The sequence below is a fragment of the Dreissena polymorpha genome, chromosome 1 (assembly GCF_020536995.1).
Source record: "Dreissena polymorpha isolate Duluth1 chromosome 1, UMN_Dpol_1.0, whole genome shotgun sequence".
In the NCBI taxonomy this organism is placed as follows: domain Eukaryota; kingdom Metazoa; phylum Mollusca; class Bivalvia; order Myida; family Dreissenidae; genus Dreissena; species Dreissena polymorpha.
Window position 1 is genome coordinate 203,773,946 of NC_068355.1, and position 17,899 is coordinate 203,791,844.

A 17,899-nucleotide genomic window follows, 5' to 3' on the forward strand; every position below is an offset into this window, starting at 1 on the left:
ATACATGTACACACTATTCCACTCTGAACACCAGGATGTTGTCCCCAATCTGCCCCACAATGATGGATGATGTTGTGCTGCTGTAGCAGACTGACTCTGGGTACCACACTCCATCCTCCTGAGTAGCCAGCGTAGCCAGCTTACTCTCTCCCTCGCAGCCCACCTGTAGTACAGTGTCGGACCCCCATCCACAGACCAGCACCTGGCCTGCAGGGGTCACATGTAGACCAGATGAGCCATATAGTGCTGGGTCTGTGTATGTAGCCAGGAGTGTGCCATCCCTGGCCAGGGTGAGAAGCTTGGGCTGCTTTAAGCTGGTGATGTACAGCCTGTCTCCTGTGGGACTCACAGCACACCTGTATACTGCAAAACAGAGTAACATCAAGATATTAATTACTGTTAATGTTAAATAATCTTATTAAACATACTGCAGTGATATTGTATTACATATGTGTTGGTTGTTATAAATAGACAATAAACATATGTTAACATATGCATACATTTGAATTATTTAATAGTTATGTGTGGCAATAAATGTCAGTGTTATTGTGTAAAAGTGATATGTTGAAATGCGACTGGTGAGGTAGAAATGAAGTGTAACATACAATTGCAAAGATGGAAACAATTACACAGATGAAAATCATTACACAGTTCAACATTCATGTGCATATGAATGTTACTATATGCAGCAATAATAGATTTCCAACCCTTGTACACATGTGATAACAATGTACTGACATACATGAAACTTACACAAGCCGACATACTTCATACATGTGCTGTGTTAAGACTTTAGTTACGTATGCAAAGTGTTTATAACAAGAACAATAATTTTTCAAACGAACAAAATATTGAGGCTTTTCTATCAACAAAAGCATGCAAGATGTTAAAATGAATAATAATAATTACATACATACAATGTACATTTGAAAACTTCTTAATATCCGTCTTCAGCAATTTAAAGTGTATCCATTTTATATGATCATAATTTATTTTTATTTACAAAACATATTGCATATGAACAGTAATTTGACAACCACAGAACTGAATGATAGGTCAGAAAGTGTGTCTTTGCCAGGAACTCAGTTTCTATTTATAGACACGTCATGTAGTGACAGTCAAAATACTGCATTACTCATATTTATAAATCCATAACAGAGAACAACTTTCTTGCTGTTATAATAATTCATTGACACAAACACATTTTACAAATATGAAGTTTCACAATAATTTGTAATACATATTCCTGATGATATCAGGATGAAACCACCATGATTCTTACCTGTATCAGAAGCTGATGTATCTTCATACAGTCTGCAGACCAGTGTCCCACTCAGTGAGTACTTGTACAGGGCAGTAATAGAGCAGATAAACAAGTCTCCCTGGTCGTGGACAATGCCTCTACAGTCATGTTGTAACTGAAGCCTCCTGCCAGGAACTAGCTTGCTCTGGGTGACAGTGATAAACTGGACCCCATGATCACCCAAAGCCACCGCAGCCTCACTGGGTGTGATGACACACATGTCCCATGGTATGGCATTCACACCCCAGTGACTCACCACCTGGTACTGCTGGTTCAGCAGCTTGACTTTGTCATTCTGCCAGTCTGCAACCAAGACTTGCCCATCTGGCAGAGCACATACTGCAATGATCCAGCATGTATCTGAATCCCTAAATATTCTCACTTTGTACTTAGACACCCCTTTCACAGAGAACAACTCGTCTGAAAAGTTCTCATTCATATATATCTCACACTGTTGTATTTTGTCCAGACATTTGTAATGGGCTATTAAGGAGAGTTCTGGTTGATACTTCACTTTCTGCATGGCTTCATGGAGTCGCAACAATTCACCATGATGTCTGATGCAGGTTTTGATCACACTGATGAGAGGAGCTTGTTTGAGTTTCAGCTCTTCTTTCTGTTCTTTAATAGAGCTATTTTCAAATTCTGTTAATAATAAATTTACTTTCTGACGAATTTTATCTACTGTATATTCCACATTTTCATATGCTTCATTCGTGGAGGTGTTGTCACATTGGAATAAGAAAGATTGTATATTTAGTCGCATTGTCTTCACCTTGTTTCGCTCAAATTTAGCATAGGAGCCCTGCATAGATCTCCTGCTATCCTCTCTATACTTCTGGAGCTTCTTTAATCTTGAAAGCGTATTTAAAACTCTGACTGACAATTTCTTTAAATCTGATGACTGCCTTTTGACTTCAGAAAGAACTTTCAATTGAATGCACCGACTGAAAGAAAAAACACAATTTCTATAATTAAATCTTCCTAACAATTAAGATAATTTTAATACTTTTTAATATACAATGTACCAAATGCTCATAGATATTCATACATTAATATAGTTCTATAAAAAAAAGCTATATATAGATTAACTGGTAAACACAAGTGAAAAGATCAAATCAATTAAATTTCTATGAAGAGTTGCTTGCCTTAATATGCCTTTCAAAACTTTTTTCTGTAAAGATAGACATTGCTAATCTTGATTTTAATGTACAAAATTGGTTTTCTGTGTTCCGATCTGTATTCTCATTATAATTTCTGGTGATATATCCGTTAAGACAATGCACATGTGAAGTATCAAGCCAATCAATCAATTCGTTGACGAGTAATTGATCTGAAACGATTTTCACACTTGGTGTGATAGAGACCTTGACCTTTGACCCCAATTTCAATAAGGGTCATCTACTGTCCAAGGCAAATGCACATGTGAAGTATCAAGCCAATTGGTCAATTCGTTGACGAGTAATTGATCGGAAATGATTTTCACACTAAGTGTGATAGTGACATTGACCTTTGACCTAGTGACTTCAATTTCCATAGGGGTCATGTACTGTCCAAGGTCAATGCACATGTGAAGCATCAAGCCAATCGGTCAATTTGTTGACAAGTTTAATTGTTGCGAAACAATTTTCACACTTAGTGTGATAGTGACCTTGACCTCTGACCCAATTTGAATTGGGGTCATCTTCTGACCAAGGCCAATGCACATGTGAAGTATCAAGCCGATCCGTCAATTGGTTGACGAGTTATTGATTGGAAGCGATTTTCACACTTAGTGTGAAAGTGACTTTGACCTAGTGACCTCAATTTCAAAAGAAGTCATCTACTGTCCAAGGCCAATACACATATGTGAAGTATTAAGCCAATTGATCAATTTGTTGACAAGGCATTGATCGGAAACCACTTAGTGTGATAGTGACCTTGACCTTTGACCTAGTGACCTCAATTTCAATAGGGGTCATCAACTGTCCAAGGCAAATGCACATGTGAAGTATCAAGCCAATCGGTCCATCCATTGACAAGTTTTATTAATCAGAAACGATTTTCACACTAAGTGTGATAGTGACCTTGACCTTCGACCTAGTGACCCCAATTTTAATAGGGTTCATCTATTGTCTTAGGCCAATGCACATGTGAAGTATCAAGCCAATCTGTCAATTGGTTGACGAGTTATTTATCAGAAATAATTTTCACACTAAGTGTAACATAGAACTTGACCTTTGACCTACTGACCTCAATTTCAATTGGGTCATCTATTGTCCAAGGCCAATGCACATGTTCATTATCAAGCCAATCAGTCAATTCTTAATGAGATATTGATCGGATACCACTTAGTGTGATAGTGACCTTGATCTTTGACCTAGTGACCTCAATTTCAAGAGGGGTCATCTACTGTCCAAGACCAATACACATCTGAAGTATCAAGCCAATCGTACAATTCATTGACGAGTTATTGATCAGAAACAATATTCACACTTAATTTGATAGTGACCTTGACTTTTGATCTAGTGTCCCCCAAAAAAACAGGTTTCCCGTAAGTCAGACTGGTCTACCTACAGACAGACCGACCGACAGTGTCATTGTAACCTTGACCTACAATCTAGTAACCCCAATGTCACTAATTTCATCTTCCAACCAAGGCCAATGCACATGTGAAGTATAAGCAAATCGGTTAATTCGTTGACCCGTTATGAATCGGAAACAAACTTAAAAAATGTAGCGGATCCGTGGTCAAGTGGTAACACACTGGCTTCACAATCAAGAGATCGCTGGTTCGATCCCCCGCTGCACCTAACCTTCTAACTTGTCTTTCGCATGCGACGTTAAACCGAGGTGCAGTGTACTAGGTGCTATACACCGGGCACTAAAAGACCCAGGGTCACCTCTGGAACGGGGTGTCTCCTGTATCTTGCACTATCCCCCGTAACCAACTAACACGTCTTTCTGGGGGCGATGGCCATATGGGAGGCAATCCCGGTGCACTCGATAAAAAAACAAAAACAACAACAACAAACTGGTCTACCGACAGCTCTACCAACAGACAGACCAACCAACATCCTGCAAAACAATACATCCCTTGTTCTTCGAAGAGGGGCTCAAAAACTGCGTGTCATTAATATTGAACATGTTTGATCTTTTCACGGGTTAGTGTTAACTTACTATTTAAACAACAAGATATGTGTTTGTGAGAAACACTATGTCCCCTTTTTCGCCTCTTTGAAGCTATATATTTTACCTTTGACCTTGAAGGATAGCCTTGACCTTTCACCACTCAAAATGTGCAGCTCCATGAGATACACATGCATGCCAAATATCAAGTTGCTATCTTCAATATTGCAAAAGTATTCATTAAATGAGCAATTTTGACCCATATATTTGACCTTTGACCTTGAAGGATGACCTTGACCTTTCACCACTCAAAATGTGCAGCTCCATGAGATACACATGCATGCCAAATATCAAGTTGCTATCTTGCATATTGCAAAAGTCATTGCAAATGTTAAAGTTGGGGCAAACAAACAAACACACAAACTAAAAGACAGGGCAAAAACAATATGTCCCCCACTATAGTGGTGGTGGGGGACATAAAAAGTGAAGGCTTGCACATGTGATGCTTACTCGATCTGGAGGACATTTACAACAGGTCAGAGCTCGAATTACTTTTTTTTTTCAACTTGCAACTATATCCGAATATAGTACTGTACACACCGAAAAAATCGGTTGGGGTAACATCATGCGTTTTGTTTTAAACACAAAACATATAACTATCTTAGATTGGTTGCTATTTTTAAATTATGACGTAAATCGGATGCGCACACATCGCTCTGTGATGCTTACGATTGTTCAATGGGAATACCCTGTATAACGTCATCATATCCCGTGTTCCTTCATGCTATTAACACGCACTTAGCACTTCCGACAAATGGCGACGGGTTGTGTGTATCCAATTCTTAAGCTAATTAATTAAAATTTTCGTTCACTCTCGGTCTGAATTTGTGTTTTAATATTTAAGTGCTGGATTAAATTATAAATTATCCGGGATAATCAGGTAATATATGCAAAATGTGATAATCTTACTTTTTACCCAACTCTCAAAAAATTGCGAGTACCTAAATTGTACACTCGCATTTAAGACGCGTTTCTTTTTAATTAACTCCCAAATAGCCAGTTTGCAAGTTTTTTAATTCCAGCCCTACAGGCTAGTAATAAATAGCATAAGGAGTCAGATTAAGTTTCAGTTGTTTTACTCTTAAATTTTACCTTTGATCACTAAGACATTGACATTTCAGCTCTGGAGAAAGGTCAGTGTGTTTTGGTTAAAATCTGGGGCCATTACTCAACCCTTTTCCCAATGTCAACAAGTTTGTGTGTTTGTTAACAAGAGCACTGCATAACCGGTGCCACACTCGGCTGCGAAAGCTTGTCAGATAATTTTTTTTTAGAGGTCACAGTGACCTTGACCTTTGACCTAGTGACCCAAAATGGGTGTGGCGTGTAGAACTCATCAAGGTGCATCTACATATGAAGTTTCAAAGTTGTAGGTGGAAGCACTTTGATTTTAGAGCCAATGTAAAGGTTTTAGCACGACGCCAGACGGCGGACGACGAGCAGGCTATGACAATACCTCGGGTTTTCTCCGAAAACAGCCTCGCTAAAAATTAACTGCAATATGAATCCGCACAACCGCAATTTAAAACATCATATATTTGACAAATAACGAGAACATTTCAAAGCTGGTTACTTTGTTAAATAGCAATGGATCAGAAGAAAACTCAACCTTGATCTGCAAGTCATGCAGGTAGACTTACACACCAAAAATATGGTCAGTATCTAAAAGCATTTTGGAAAAAATGCTGGAAAATTGTTATTATGTAGAAAATGTAGTAGTCCTGTGTTTATGTATTTCCAGAAATGAAATGCCAGACTGACGGAAAGATGTGTAGACAGACAGACAGATAGATGGACAAAATGCTATACAGACTGCGACTGCTATATGCCACTCTACCTGACAAAAAAGTGTATATTTTCCTCAAAGAGCTTCCTCAAATTTCCATATGGAAGGTTTCCAAAGGAAACAACAAAACATTTTTTGTTGTTAACAAATTGCAGAATTCAGTAAATGTCCTAACGCATCTGACTACAGGTTGAACCTGAGTAAATCTAATATTGAAAACGCCTTCTCTTATTTTTCAAGATTTTTTATAAAAAAAAAAAAATGCACACATTTCCAAAATTTAGTCAAAAACGAAAGGTTTTTTTCCAATCCAAAAGGCCCTAACCCCATTCCCAAAATGGTAAAAAAATCTGCAGGATTAACACAGTGCATACAATTTCCAAATGGTGTACTTTTGTGCAAAAAATTGTATAATTTCTTATTGATGCAAGTTCTTATCAGACTAGCTTTATATCATGTCAACCTTTGACCTGTGTCTTTAACAAGTGACCTTGATATTTAAGCTTGGGAATCAATCAAACACGACATACCGTATTCTCCACATGGAAAAGATATGTGGTGCTATATTTTCAAATTTCATGATAAAAGAGAATTTTACAGTCCAGAAAAGCTCAGACAGATGCAGACAGCATAGTTACACACACTCAACCATTCTTGCAACTACGTTAAACTTTTGGCAAGCATGCTAAAACAAGAGCTGTCACAGGACAGCGCGCTCGACTATTCGAGCGCTTGACAGTATAACGTAAGCCATCATGGAGGGTGGGGGGGGGGGGGTAAGTACAATGTGGGTGTGTGGTCATTAAATAGATGATCTTTTAAAAATAAGGGAAACAAAATTTATTTTTATTTTTTTATGGGGGGGGGGGGGGATTCGGGGGGGGGGGGGGGGGGCATGGGGGATGGTTTGGGTGGAATGCATTGTGGTATGTCAGGTATAAGTGTTGTTTTGTCAAAGTATGAATCAACTGTGATCAAAATAAAAAGTTATGGAAATTTAAGCAAAATGTTCAATTATCTAAGTATAAAATGGGCAATAATTCTGTCAAAATGCTTGATACAGTTGTCTGCTCTTGTTTATAGATTGGGGTCATGTTGGTAAAGAAGTATGCAAAATATAAAAGCAATATGTCAAAGGACATAGGAAATAACTGGGGTGGTACGCAAACTTTAACATAGATTTATCAATAATATGCATATTCTAAGTATAAAAGGGGCAATAATTCTGTCAAAATGCTTGATACAGTTGTCTGCTCGTGTTTATATATTAAGGTCATGTTGGTAAAGAAGTATGCAAAATATAAAAGCAATATGTCAAAGGACATAGGAAATAATTGGGGTGGTACGCAAACTTTAACATAGATTTATCAAGAATATGCATATTCTAAGTATAAAAGGGGCAATAATTCTGTCAAAATGCTTGATACAGTTGTCTGCTCTTGTTTATAGATTGGGGTCATGTTGGTAAAGAAGTATGCAAAATATAAAAGCAATATGTCAAAGGACAGAAAATAATTGGGGTGGTACGCAAACTTAAACATAGATTTATCAATAATATGCATATTCTTAGTATAAAAGGGGCAATAATTCTGTCAAAATGCTTGATACAGTTGTCTGCTCTTGTTTATAGATTGGGGTCATGTTGGTAAAGAAGTATGCAAAATATAAAAGCAATATGTCAAAGGACAGAAAATAATTGGGGTGGTACGCAAACTTAAACATAGATTTATCAATAATATGCATATTCTTAGTATAAAAGGGGCAATAATTCTGTCAAAATGCTTGATACAGTTGTCTGCTCTTGTTTATAGATTGGGGTCATGTTGGTAAAGAAGTATGCAAAATATAAAAGCAATATGTCAAAGGACATAGGAAATAACTGGGGTGGTACGCAAACTTTAACATAGATTTATCAATAATATGCATATTCTAAGTATAAAAGGGGCAATAATTCTGTCAAAATGCTTGATGCAGTTGTCTGCTCGTGTTTATTTATTGGGGTCATGTTGGTAAAGAAGTATGCAAAATATAAAAGCAATATGTCAAAGGACATAGGAAATAATTGGGGTGGTACGCAAACTTTAACATAGATTTATCAAGAATATGCATATTCTAAGTATAAAAGGGGCAATAATTCTGTCAAAATGCTTGATACAGTTGTCTGCTCTTGTTTATAGATTGGGGTCATGTTGGTAAAGAAGTATGCAAAATATAAAAGCAATATGTCAAAGGACAGAAAATAATTGGGGTGGTACGCAAACTTAAACATAGATTTAGCAATAATATGCATATTCTTAGTATAAAAGGGGCAATAATTCTGTCAAAATGCTTGATACAGTTGTCTGCTCTTGTTTATAGATTGGAGTCATGTTGGTAAAGAAGTATGCAAAATATAAAAGCAATATGTCAAAGGACATAGGAAATATTTGGGTAGTACACAAACTTTAACATTTGCACGCTAACGCTAACTCTAACGCCGGGGTGAGTAGGATAGCTCCACTATACATATTTCATATATAATAGTCGAGCTAATAACATTTTCTACTAATTGTGACTGTTGTCTATGAAACATTTTGCACAGTATTTGAAAAAGTTATGTTAACAAACACCAAATCAAGTGGATCAGTTTCTGAGCAAAAGTTAGTACAGACGTCCCCAAAACTGTAAGCCCAATTGCCATGATCAACACAGTTTGAGTGGTCCAATATTCATTTAACAAGAATTGGTCCAATCTTCCAACTGCTTTTTTAAAGACAAAATCCTATATGTGATTGTAACTGACAGAAAAATTAATCAAACTGCAGCTATAATGTTGTTTGTTCACGTTCTTTAATTTTTGTGTGCTCGACATGTTCTTAATAAATACAAATAATTGTTACCGTTCAAAGTCACCTGCATGGGTCATACTTGACAACCCCATTTTACTGAAGTCGCCTTTATAACAACATTCAAACACAGCTATGGGTTATGAAACCAATAGCACAAGTAGTCAAAGGGGTTGGTGTATTAACACAAAACTTGCAACTTTAGCCATAAAAGTGTACAACATATGACGACAAGCTTATCGATGCCACATAAACATATAAAAAACATAAACTTTCCTTTTTTACCATTTATCCAGTAAGATCATAGTCTTTGTAAGTGCTGCAACAATACGCCAAAAAGCGTATTGCAATATATTGTCAGTTCAAAAACCTGTATTGCAATATATCGCAATATATTGCTAACTTGTACCAGAATTATAACTAGCCAATTACCCAATAATCCCGTATATTCCAGTTTTAAAGCAAATTCTGGTAAATATTTACTATACAAGTGTTCAAGAATGACACGAAACACAAACATTCGCCAATTTTCTTGGTATCAAATAAATTTTGACATTTGTTACTATTTTAAGATGCGATAAAAATAACATCCAATCGGGTAATTTTTTCCCACTGAACACGCGTGAATCGCCTGACGTGATGTTCCCGTTTTTATACAACACAAAATACACCCAAACTTCCCATGCGACGTTCTACATGTGTGCATAATTTTCGCGCGCTTTTTATTGAGACAAAGGATAAAGCACTTTTTTATTGTCTCGCTAGCATTACAATTCAGAAGCCTGTTTCCGTAATTCAAATTACAAATTTAATAATGCTCATTTCAGAATGGAACAAAAGATTTACAGTTTTTCGTTTTTAACTCAACGATAATTCGTTCAAAAGCATCCAACGAATGCTCCAATGTAACAATGCTACTCCATATAATAGACTTTTTAGAATGCTATTTTTACGTAACAATTTATTTTACTAAATACCCCTTCGTTTTGTTTACCTTGATATCATTATTTCAGATGGCTTTTCTGGACGAAATGTAAATGAATTTTTGTAAAATTTTCGTACCGGTATGATCAAAATCGTATTGCAATACAATATGCGGATTGCGCATTGCGATATATACAGATATACCGGTATATTATTGCAGCACTAGTCTTTGTAGATTGGTATGAATTTAAATTAATTATATAGTTATATATTACTTCAATACATTACATCATGTATTATTTTATGTGAATGTGTTTAAAAACAGCTAAAATTAATTTTTTATATGAATAGATGCTTGAGGTAACATGAATATCAAGATATACATTGGTCAAACAAGTTTTGACAGGTTGTTGGAAGAAGGTCTAATTGTTTTGGAAAGTCTTTTTGCAAAAATCAAGTATGTTTGACAGGTTTTGATCTTTGTTGACCTTTCAACAGCCAATAAAACGTTTAAGAAATGTCCTCACAGAGGACCAAAACTATGAAATCTAGTTCAGCATTGGCCAAATTGATTATTTTAGGGATGCAGCATTTCATTTTGCAAGATGCAAACCGACTAATGAGTGTGAAGCTTTTATAGATCATTATATTGTTGAGCAGATACACACATCAATCAATATATTGCGTGCTTGTCCCTGTATTGTGAATTGAGTCGTCATTAAATTATACTATGGTGATTTCTACAAAGTCACAAAATGCGAAATGCAACGCGCTGCATCCCCTATGTGTATGCTACTTTGCACATGCAAAACACAAAGAAAGAGAGCGTTTTTCAGCAGCCAAAGTAAGATACAGAAAGAAAACGTCTCTACGTAGCAATTACCTACAAAAGTCATATTCCACAGCATTATTTTTATTATAAATATAATCACTATAACTTAATGCGGTACAATTATTATGGCACTGAAATATCCACAATAATGGAAGATGGTAATATGTATTTGAAATACCTGTGATCAAGGACAACACATGTATAGCAGCATAACCGACTGTGGTCCTTGCAGAACTTTGTTAATTTTTCATCTTTGTGAATATCGCATGTTAAAAGATAATTCTCCATTTTCTTAGAAAGTGGCCACTTCATTATTTTATCCTTTCCATAAGGAGATTGTTTATTGAACCACAGACCATGCTTACTGTGAGAATTAATACATTGTTCACAGAAAAATTTATTGCAATTTTTACAGTAAAAAGTAGCATTTATCTCTGTATTTTGCTCTTTGCAGATTGAACAACAATATTCTTTATCCACAACATTTTCTTCAGCACCAGAAGACACAGGAAATGTTGCCATGTTCAATAATGAGATTTCAGCAAAGTTAAATTAAATTGAAATGTAACGTCAGAGTATGGCTGTTAAACACAATTTATTTTAAAGAAAACTCTTTCAATTTTGTTTTATAAGTCAAGCAACAAAGTCTTCGATCCAAACACTAACTAAGTAAAGCTCCATATGCCATTCATCGGCCTGATACAAGTAAACAGTTTAACATTGTGAACTGTAAAGCAACTATTGGCTCAGACTATTGGCACGTGACATTTAGATTACATTCTGCAGTGAATAAGATTTGTAGCTCAAAATAAGATTACTGCAAACCTGATAGTTACACAGACCCATACAGGTTATATTATAAATGATAGTCCCACATCTGATATTTCCACAAAACCATTTTATTGTTTCTTTTCTCTATTTAATTTTTTAAACACAATATTCCAGTTTAACTCTAGTAATACAATGCAATCTGAAATAAACAAAGCTTTTTGTGAGAACTGCTTTAACAAGAGGGCCGAGATTGAACATGATTGCTCACCTGGGTAATGCCTCAGTCACAAATAATCCGGTCGCCGGCCGATGTGTCCAATATCCAGGCATCGGGAAGACTGGACACATCAGAGCCGTCCGCCGTCCGATGAGTGACAAAATTTAAACCCTCAGTCACAAATAGACACCGATCACCGTCCGATCAGTGGCCGACGTTTTTTTCAGCTCATCGGACTGGCGCCGGCCGATGATAGCGCACACATTGGGTCATTTTGTAGCATCGGGCGGCGTCCGGATTAATTTTTTATATCACAGTTTGCTTTACCCGACATCGGGCCCGGGAAGAAATCGAGTTAAGATCGAAAAAAGATCGGACGATCAACGAACGGTTATCGCCCGGCGTGCGCCCGACATCGGATTCATTGTACATGTATCATAACGAGCATCGTCCGCCATCCGTCGGGCATCGTGCGGAGGCCCTCCGGCAATCAGACGGTCGCCGGCCGATGTATTTGCCTCTTAGAAATACCTTTACTTTTGCCGATACACGTTCAATGAATCCGATGTCGGGCGATCGCCGGGCAATACCCGTGCGTTGATCGTCCGATCTTGTTTCGATCTCAACTCGATGCCTTCCCGGGCCCGACATCGGTAAAATTTTAAGTGAAGCTTAAAATTAATCCGGACGCCGCCCGATGCTACAAATTGGCCCAGTTTCCGTGCGATCATCTGCCGGCCGCCAGCCTGATGAGTGGAAAAATACATCGGCCGCTGATCGGACGGTGATCGGTGTCTATTTGTGACTGAGGTATAATAGAGCAAGGCAAATTTTGAGCACATGCGCATGATTTCAACAAAGTTTGTCAAAATCTACAATCCGATGTCATATACCAAATATCAAAGCTGTGTGCTATGTGGTTTCAGCATACATGCCAGACCACCCGATCTTGGCGGGACAGTCCCCCTTTTTGGATATTTGTCCCAGTATCAAAATATGAGACAATGTGTCCCATCATTCGTACACAACGACGTACTTTCTAAAAGTTAATAAAAAATTTTGCTATTCAAATCATGTCTTGCCTAAATTTACCATCGCTTATCCCTTATTGCCCCCTATTAACAAATCATTAATTTTCTAGTACTCGAGTGCACCAGTGTTGTTTTTGACCACTTCTCAGCAATTTATTGTAAAATTATTGATTTTATCAGGCATTCCCACCATGGTGTTTATATGAAAGGGGTCGCTAATTGCTATCTATAGATGAATCGTGGTGAAATAAAAGCCATCTGATTTTCTATGTCATGTCCTTATCAAGTCCAGCAATACTAGTACGCGGTATTCTATGTACTCTGAAACCATTATTAATCGTCAGGCATTAATTTTCGTGAATATCGTCAGTCGACCGATTGACAAATTCAACATCCTTACGAACAATAATGCCCCATATTTGAAAAAGTTTAAGACTGAATTACCAATTGCATGAGGAACTTAAATCCAACGTAATCCACGCATACATACTCCGTCTGTTGCGTTATCAAGATAAATCCAGTTTTGACACAAAGGGGTGTAGGTATACCGTGTACTTAACTGACACATGAAATATCTGTAAAACGCAAGTGCAGTACAGTTGTATCGACTTCGTTTAGGTAGAATAGTAATGCTTAGCGCTCATTGTTAACAACTTTATTACCTATTGTGTGTATTGTGTTTTTCAGTGTTGCTGCAGATTATAAAGCCTCTACGCAGCGGATCCGGATCAAAGACAATAAACGAAATTAAAAGATGATAATGTGTGATCAACACCTGACTGATATACATTCTTTGCATTGATTACAAATTAATACAGAACATAATGATTTGTGTTTGGTTGTTTGAGTTTAACTACAATACAGGTGAGAAAATAGCATGTGTTCATCCAAACGTAGGGCAATTGTTTACAGGAATTCACTTTTATTTTCGCGCTATTTTCAGGAAATCCTCGGGAAGCATGTTTTTCGGATGACTGAATATGACGCAATAAAACATTGCTTTGTATCCTGTTGCATTCAATCTAATTTAAACTCACTCGTCTATTGGTTGTTACAATTAAATCTGAACTTTGCTCTATGAAACCGCTGTCCCATAATGCACTGTTAATGTTACACTTCCGAAAAATGGAAATACATTTGCTAAAATTGCTAAATTCATTGACATTATTAAAAGTGACATTTCAGACAAATTACTGTACTTAAAGTGATCAAATATTTACGATGTAAAACTCTTGAATCTTTATTGAAAACTGAACAAATAGTTTGCTAACACTAATTATATCCAAAACAATTCGCACCATCTCAAATTTGCGACGATAAAGGTAAGACTGTTATCAATTTGGTCATGATAATAAATGAATAAGACCAACTGGCAATTGGCTTCACTGTTTCAAACACTCATTAACGGTTATTCGGTCCCACTAATCCGCTAATCATAATAAAGATACACTAATGGGGGCCCAGTACTGATCAGCTGATAACAAAAGACTAGTATATGACATGTGACAAACAGGCCCCACCTCCTGCAAGTGACTCTCAAGTGTCCTCCCTCTTTTCCCACTACGATTTTTTCGCCACCACGATATATTTCGGACATGTTTTACGAAAACTGACTGAAGTATTTTTAATTTATTTTTGTTTCAAAGTCAGGAATTGGCGAATTTAAGTGCTGACGAAAACGTTAATTTTTCACAAATGACCAAATTTTGTGCTGGCGAAAATAAATGGTTTCACAGTATTATTTTCATTTTCAACTGACTTTTGGAAACAAAAGTGTGTATATCTTGCATCAATCTAAATTTAGAGTTAATTGATGATTTATAGTTGAATTAAAACAGTGCTCAATACGCGCACATCACGTTACATGATTTACACATGTTCAATTGGAATGGATTTCATAAGATGCATTCCTCACATTTCTCTTTATGGCGTCATCCGCATAGTGCACATGTGCGTTTACTTTAGGAAAATGTAGAACACTTCTCTTCATGAAATTCTAAATCACATTTTTTCGTCACTATTGGCCAGAAATTATGAGTTTTTGTAAGTAAGATACACTTGGAGACTTTTCTAACGCAACACTTTCCAAACTTGAATATCTCAGTAATTTGTTAAGAATTTGATTTTAAGTTTCACATGTGATCATTATAATACTTTCTGAGCAATCTCACTGTGAAATAATTCATCTTTGAAGATCGGACGCTCTAGCACATGGGGTGTGAATGTTTTCATCCATTTGCATGTGGAAATGGTGAAACGCAATATTATTATAAATTTATTTCAATTTTATCAATTTAAGTGGGTTCTTACATCAGGATAACATAAACCAGTTTTAAACAACAGTGCCAAACTGTCACAAGATAGGCACGTTTGAAGGTTTTGTACAACTTGATTCACTTAATACCTTGGCCCATATTTGAACTTGTCAGACCTACATATTATCAAGACACAACTACTGACCAAATTTGTTGAAGAAGGGATGAAAACTACTTCAATTAGAGAGCAGACACCATGCTAAATGCCTGAAATGAAAGTGACCTTGTTTTTGACCCGGCATGACCCATATTTAAACTTGACCTAGATATCATTTAGACACAAGGCATGACCCATATTCGAAATTGACCTAGATACTGTCTAGATACCGTAGATATTGTATATGTTATTATATATATATAAAAATATATATATATATATATATATATATATATATATATATATATATATATATAACATGTCATAATATCATTAAACAAAAGCACCACCGGTAGCGGGTGCAGACTGCTTATCTATTTTTCTTTTTAAAGCCGGCAGAGTTGATGTTGGTATATTTTCCCAATTTTTTATTTGTTGCAAAAAAGTCCTTATGGGTCAAAATGTGATGGTATTTATGTCAGATGTGCAAAAATTTGGTCAAAATCGGTCAAGAAATGCCCAAAGTCAGTACAAAGATAGGGTTTTTCAATTTCTGTCCATGGACAGAAATGATCTATATTTAAACATGCGCGGGTCACATGTAAAACCATGTGACCATTGCATGATTGTTTACAACGCCATTAACATGAATGATAAATAATAATATCATTACTAGTTTAAACAAGAGCTTGTCACAGTACTGCCAAATCCCCGCCGAAATGTGTTTGCTTGTATGACAACATTTGTTTTAGAGAGTAGAATAATATTTGTAAAAACAAATAAAGGGAGATAATTCATTATGCTCCGGACAAAAATTTACTTTGAAATTAAATAAAGGGATATAATTCAAACACTAAGGTAGATAGAGTTATGGTTCTTAGTCACTGCACTTCTCCTACTTGCCATCTGTTTAAGTTTGAAGTTTCAAGTAAATCCCTTCAGTAGTTTTAGAGTTATGCTCCGGACAAAATTTACTTTAAAATTATATAAAAGGGGAGATAATTCAAAAACTAAGGAAGATAGAGTTATGGTTCTTGGTCACTGCACTTCTCCTAGTTGCCATCTGTTAATATTTCAAGTTTCAAGTAAATCCCTTTAGTACATTTACAGTTATGCTCCAGACAAAATTTACTTTAAAGTTATATAAAAGGGGAGATAATTCAAAAACTAAGGTAGATAGAGTTATGGTTCTTAGTCACTGCACTTTTCCTACTTGCCATCTGTTTATATTTCAAGTTTCAAGTAAATCCCTTCAGTAGATTTAGAGTTATGCTCCGGACAAAAAATAACTTTAAAATTATATAAAAGGGGAGATAATTCAAAATCTAAGGTAGATAGAGTTATGGTTCTTGGTCACTGCACTTCTCCTAGTTGCCATCTATTTATACTTCAAGTTTCAAGTAAATCCCTTCAGTAGATTTAGAGTTATGCTCCGGACAAAAATGTACTTTAAAATTATATAAAAGGGGAGATAATTCAAAAACTAGGTAGATAGAGTTGTGGTTCTTGGTCACTGCACTTCTCCTAGTTGCCATCTGTTAATATTTCAAGTTTCAAGTAAATCCCTTCAGTAGATTTAGAGTTATGCTCCGGACAAAAATTTACATTAAAATCATATAAAAGGGGAGATAATTCAAAAACTAAGGTAGATAGAGTTGTGGTTCTTGGTCACTGCACTTCTCCTTGTTGCCACCTGTGTATAATATAAGTTTCAAGTAAATCCCTTCAGTAGATTTAGAGTTATGCTCCGGACAAGAATGTACTTTAAAATCATATAAAAGGGGAGATAATTCAATAACTAAGGTAGATAGAGTTATGGTTCTTGGTCACTGCACTTCTCCTAGTTGCCATCTGTTTATATTCTAAGTTTAAAGTAAATCCATTGAATAGGTTTGGAGTTATGCTCCGGACAATGTTTCAGCCAGACGGACAGACAGACGGACAGGACCAATTACTATATCCCCTCCGAAAAATTTTCGGCAGGGATAATATATTCTGTCCTACACATGCTCATTTCGTTTAAATCATGTTCACATTATGTTGTTTTATAGTGCCAATTTCATTCGTAAATACACTCCGTCTGCTTTATGACTACATTTTCAATACTCGTATAACTCGCCTCATGTTAACTTTACCATCGATCGCTTGTTTTCAGGTAGTTTAAATTTCATCTTTAAATCTCTACCGATACACTTTTTATCGTCTGCTGATTTATTTTTACCTTGTCAAAATAAAATGACTGTTAACGTTTAATTCATGGGCGCAGCCATCTTGATTTGTACATGTCATTGTCTTGATTATTTTAACCTCGTGTATAGTGTGTCTAGTATGTCCAGTTGTAATGTATTTTGTACACACGCAGCCATGTTTGCAGGGTTCAACATTAACTTTTTTACAACCAGACCATCGGATCAGTTCCTCTTAAAATGTACTAGCCCGAATCTGATGTCTACTAGACCATAAATGACATAGCAAATAAACACAATTGTGTCGTGTAACTGTTTAATCATGTTTTATCAGTAAATAATTAGTGAACACAAGAAAGTAATTTTGATGCACAGAGTAAAAAATATAATAAAACTATTTAACAACATAAATTGTTTGTTATATTATTTCACTGTTTATCACCA

At 36.1% G+C, this 17,899-nt stretch overlaps 1 protein-coding gene across 3 annotated transcripts in view; it reads right to left on the reverse strand.

Annotated features, from left to right (window-relative positions):
• The window catches only part of LOC127864683 (uncharacterized), a 335,102-nt gene that overhangs the window by 248,785 nt on the left and 68,418 nt on the right, over positions 1 to 17,899 (reverse strand). For 2 of the 3 annotated variants that reach the window (XM_052404559.1, XM_052404558.1), the window contains exons 1-3: positions 11,017 to 11,556; positions 1,283 to 2,250; positions 5 to 363 (exon numbers count right to left, since the gene is read on the reverse strand). In XM_052404559.1, coding sequence (XP_052260519.1) covers positions 14 to 363; positions 1,283 to 2,250; positions 11,017 to 11,360 — 1,662 coding nt within the window. In that variant the 5' untranslated portion in view covers positions 11,361 to 11,556 and the 3' untranslated portion in view covers positions 5 to 13. Of the gene's footprint in view, positions 1 to 4; positions 364 to 1,282; positions 2,251 to 11,016; positions 11,557 to 17,899 lie in introns of those variants that run through there. The other variant, XM_052404560.1, reaches the window with a different exon arrangement.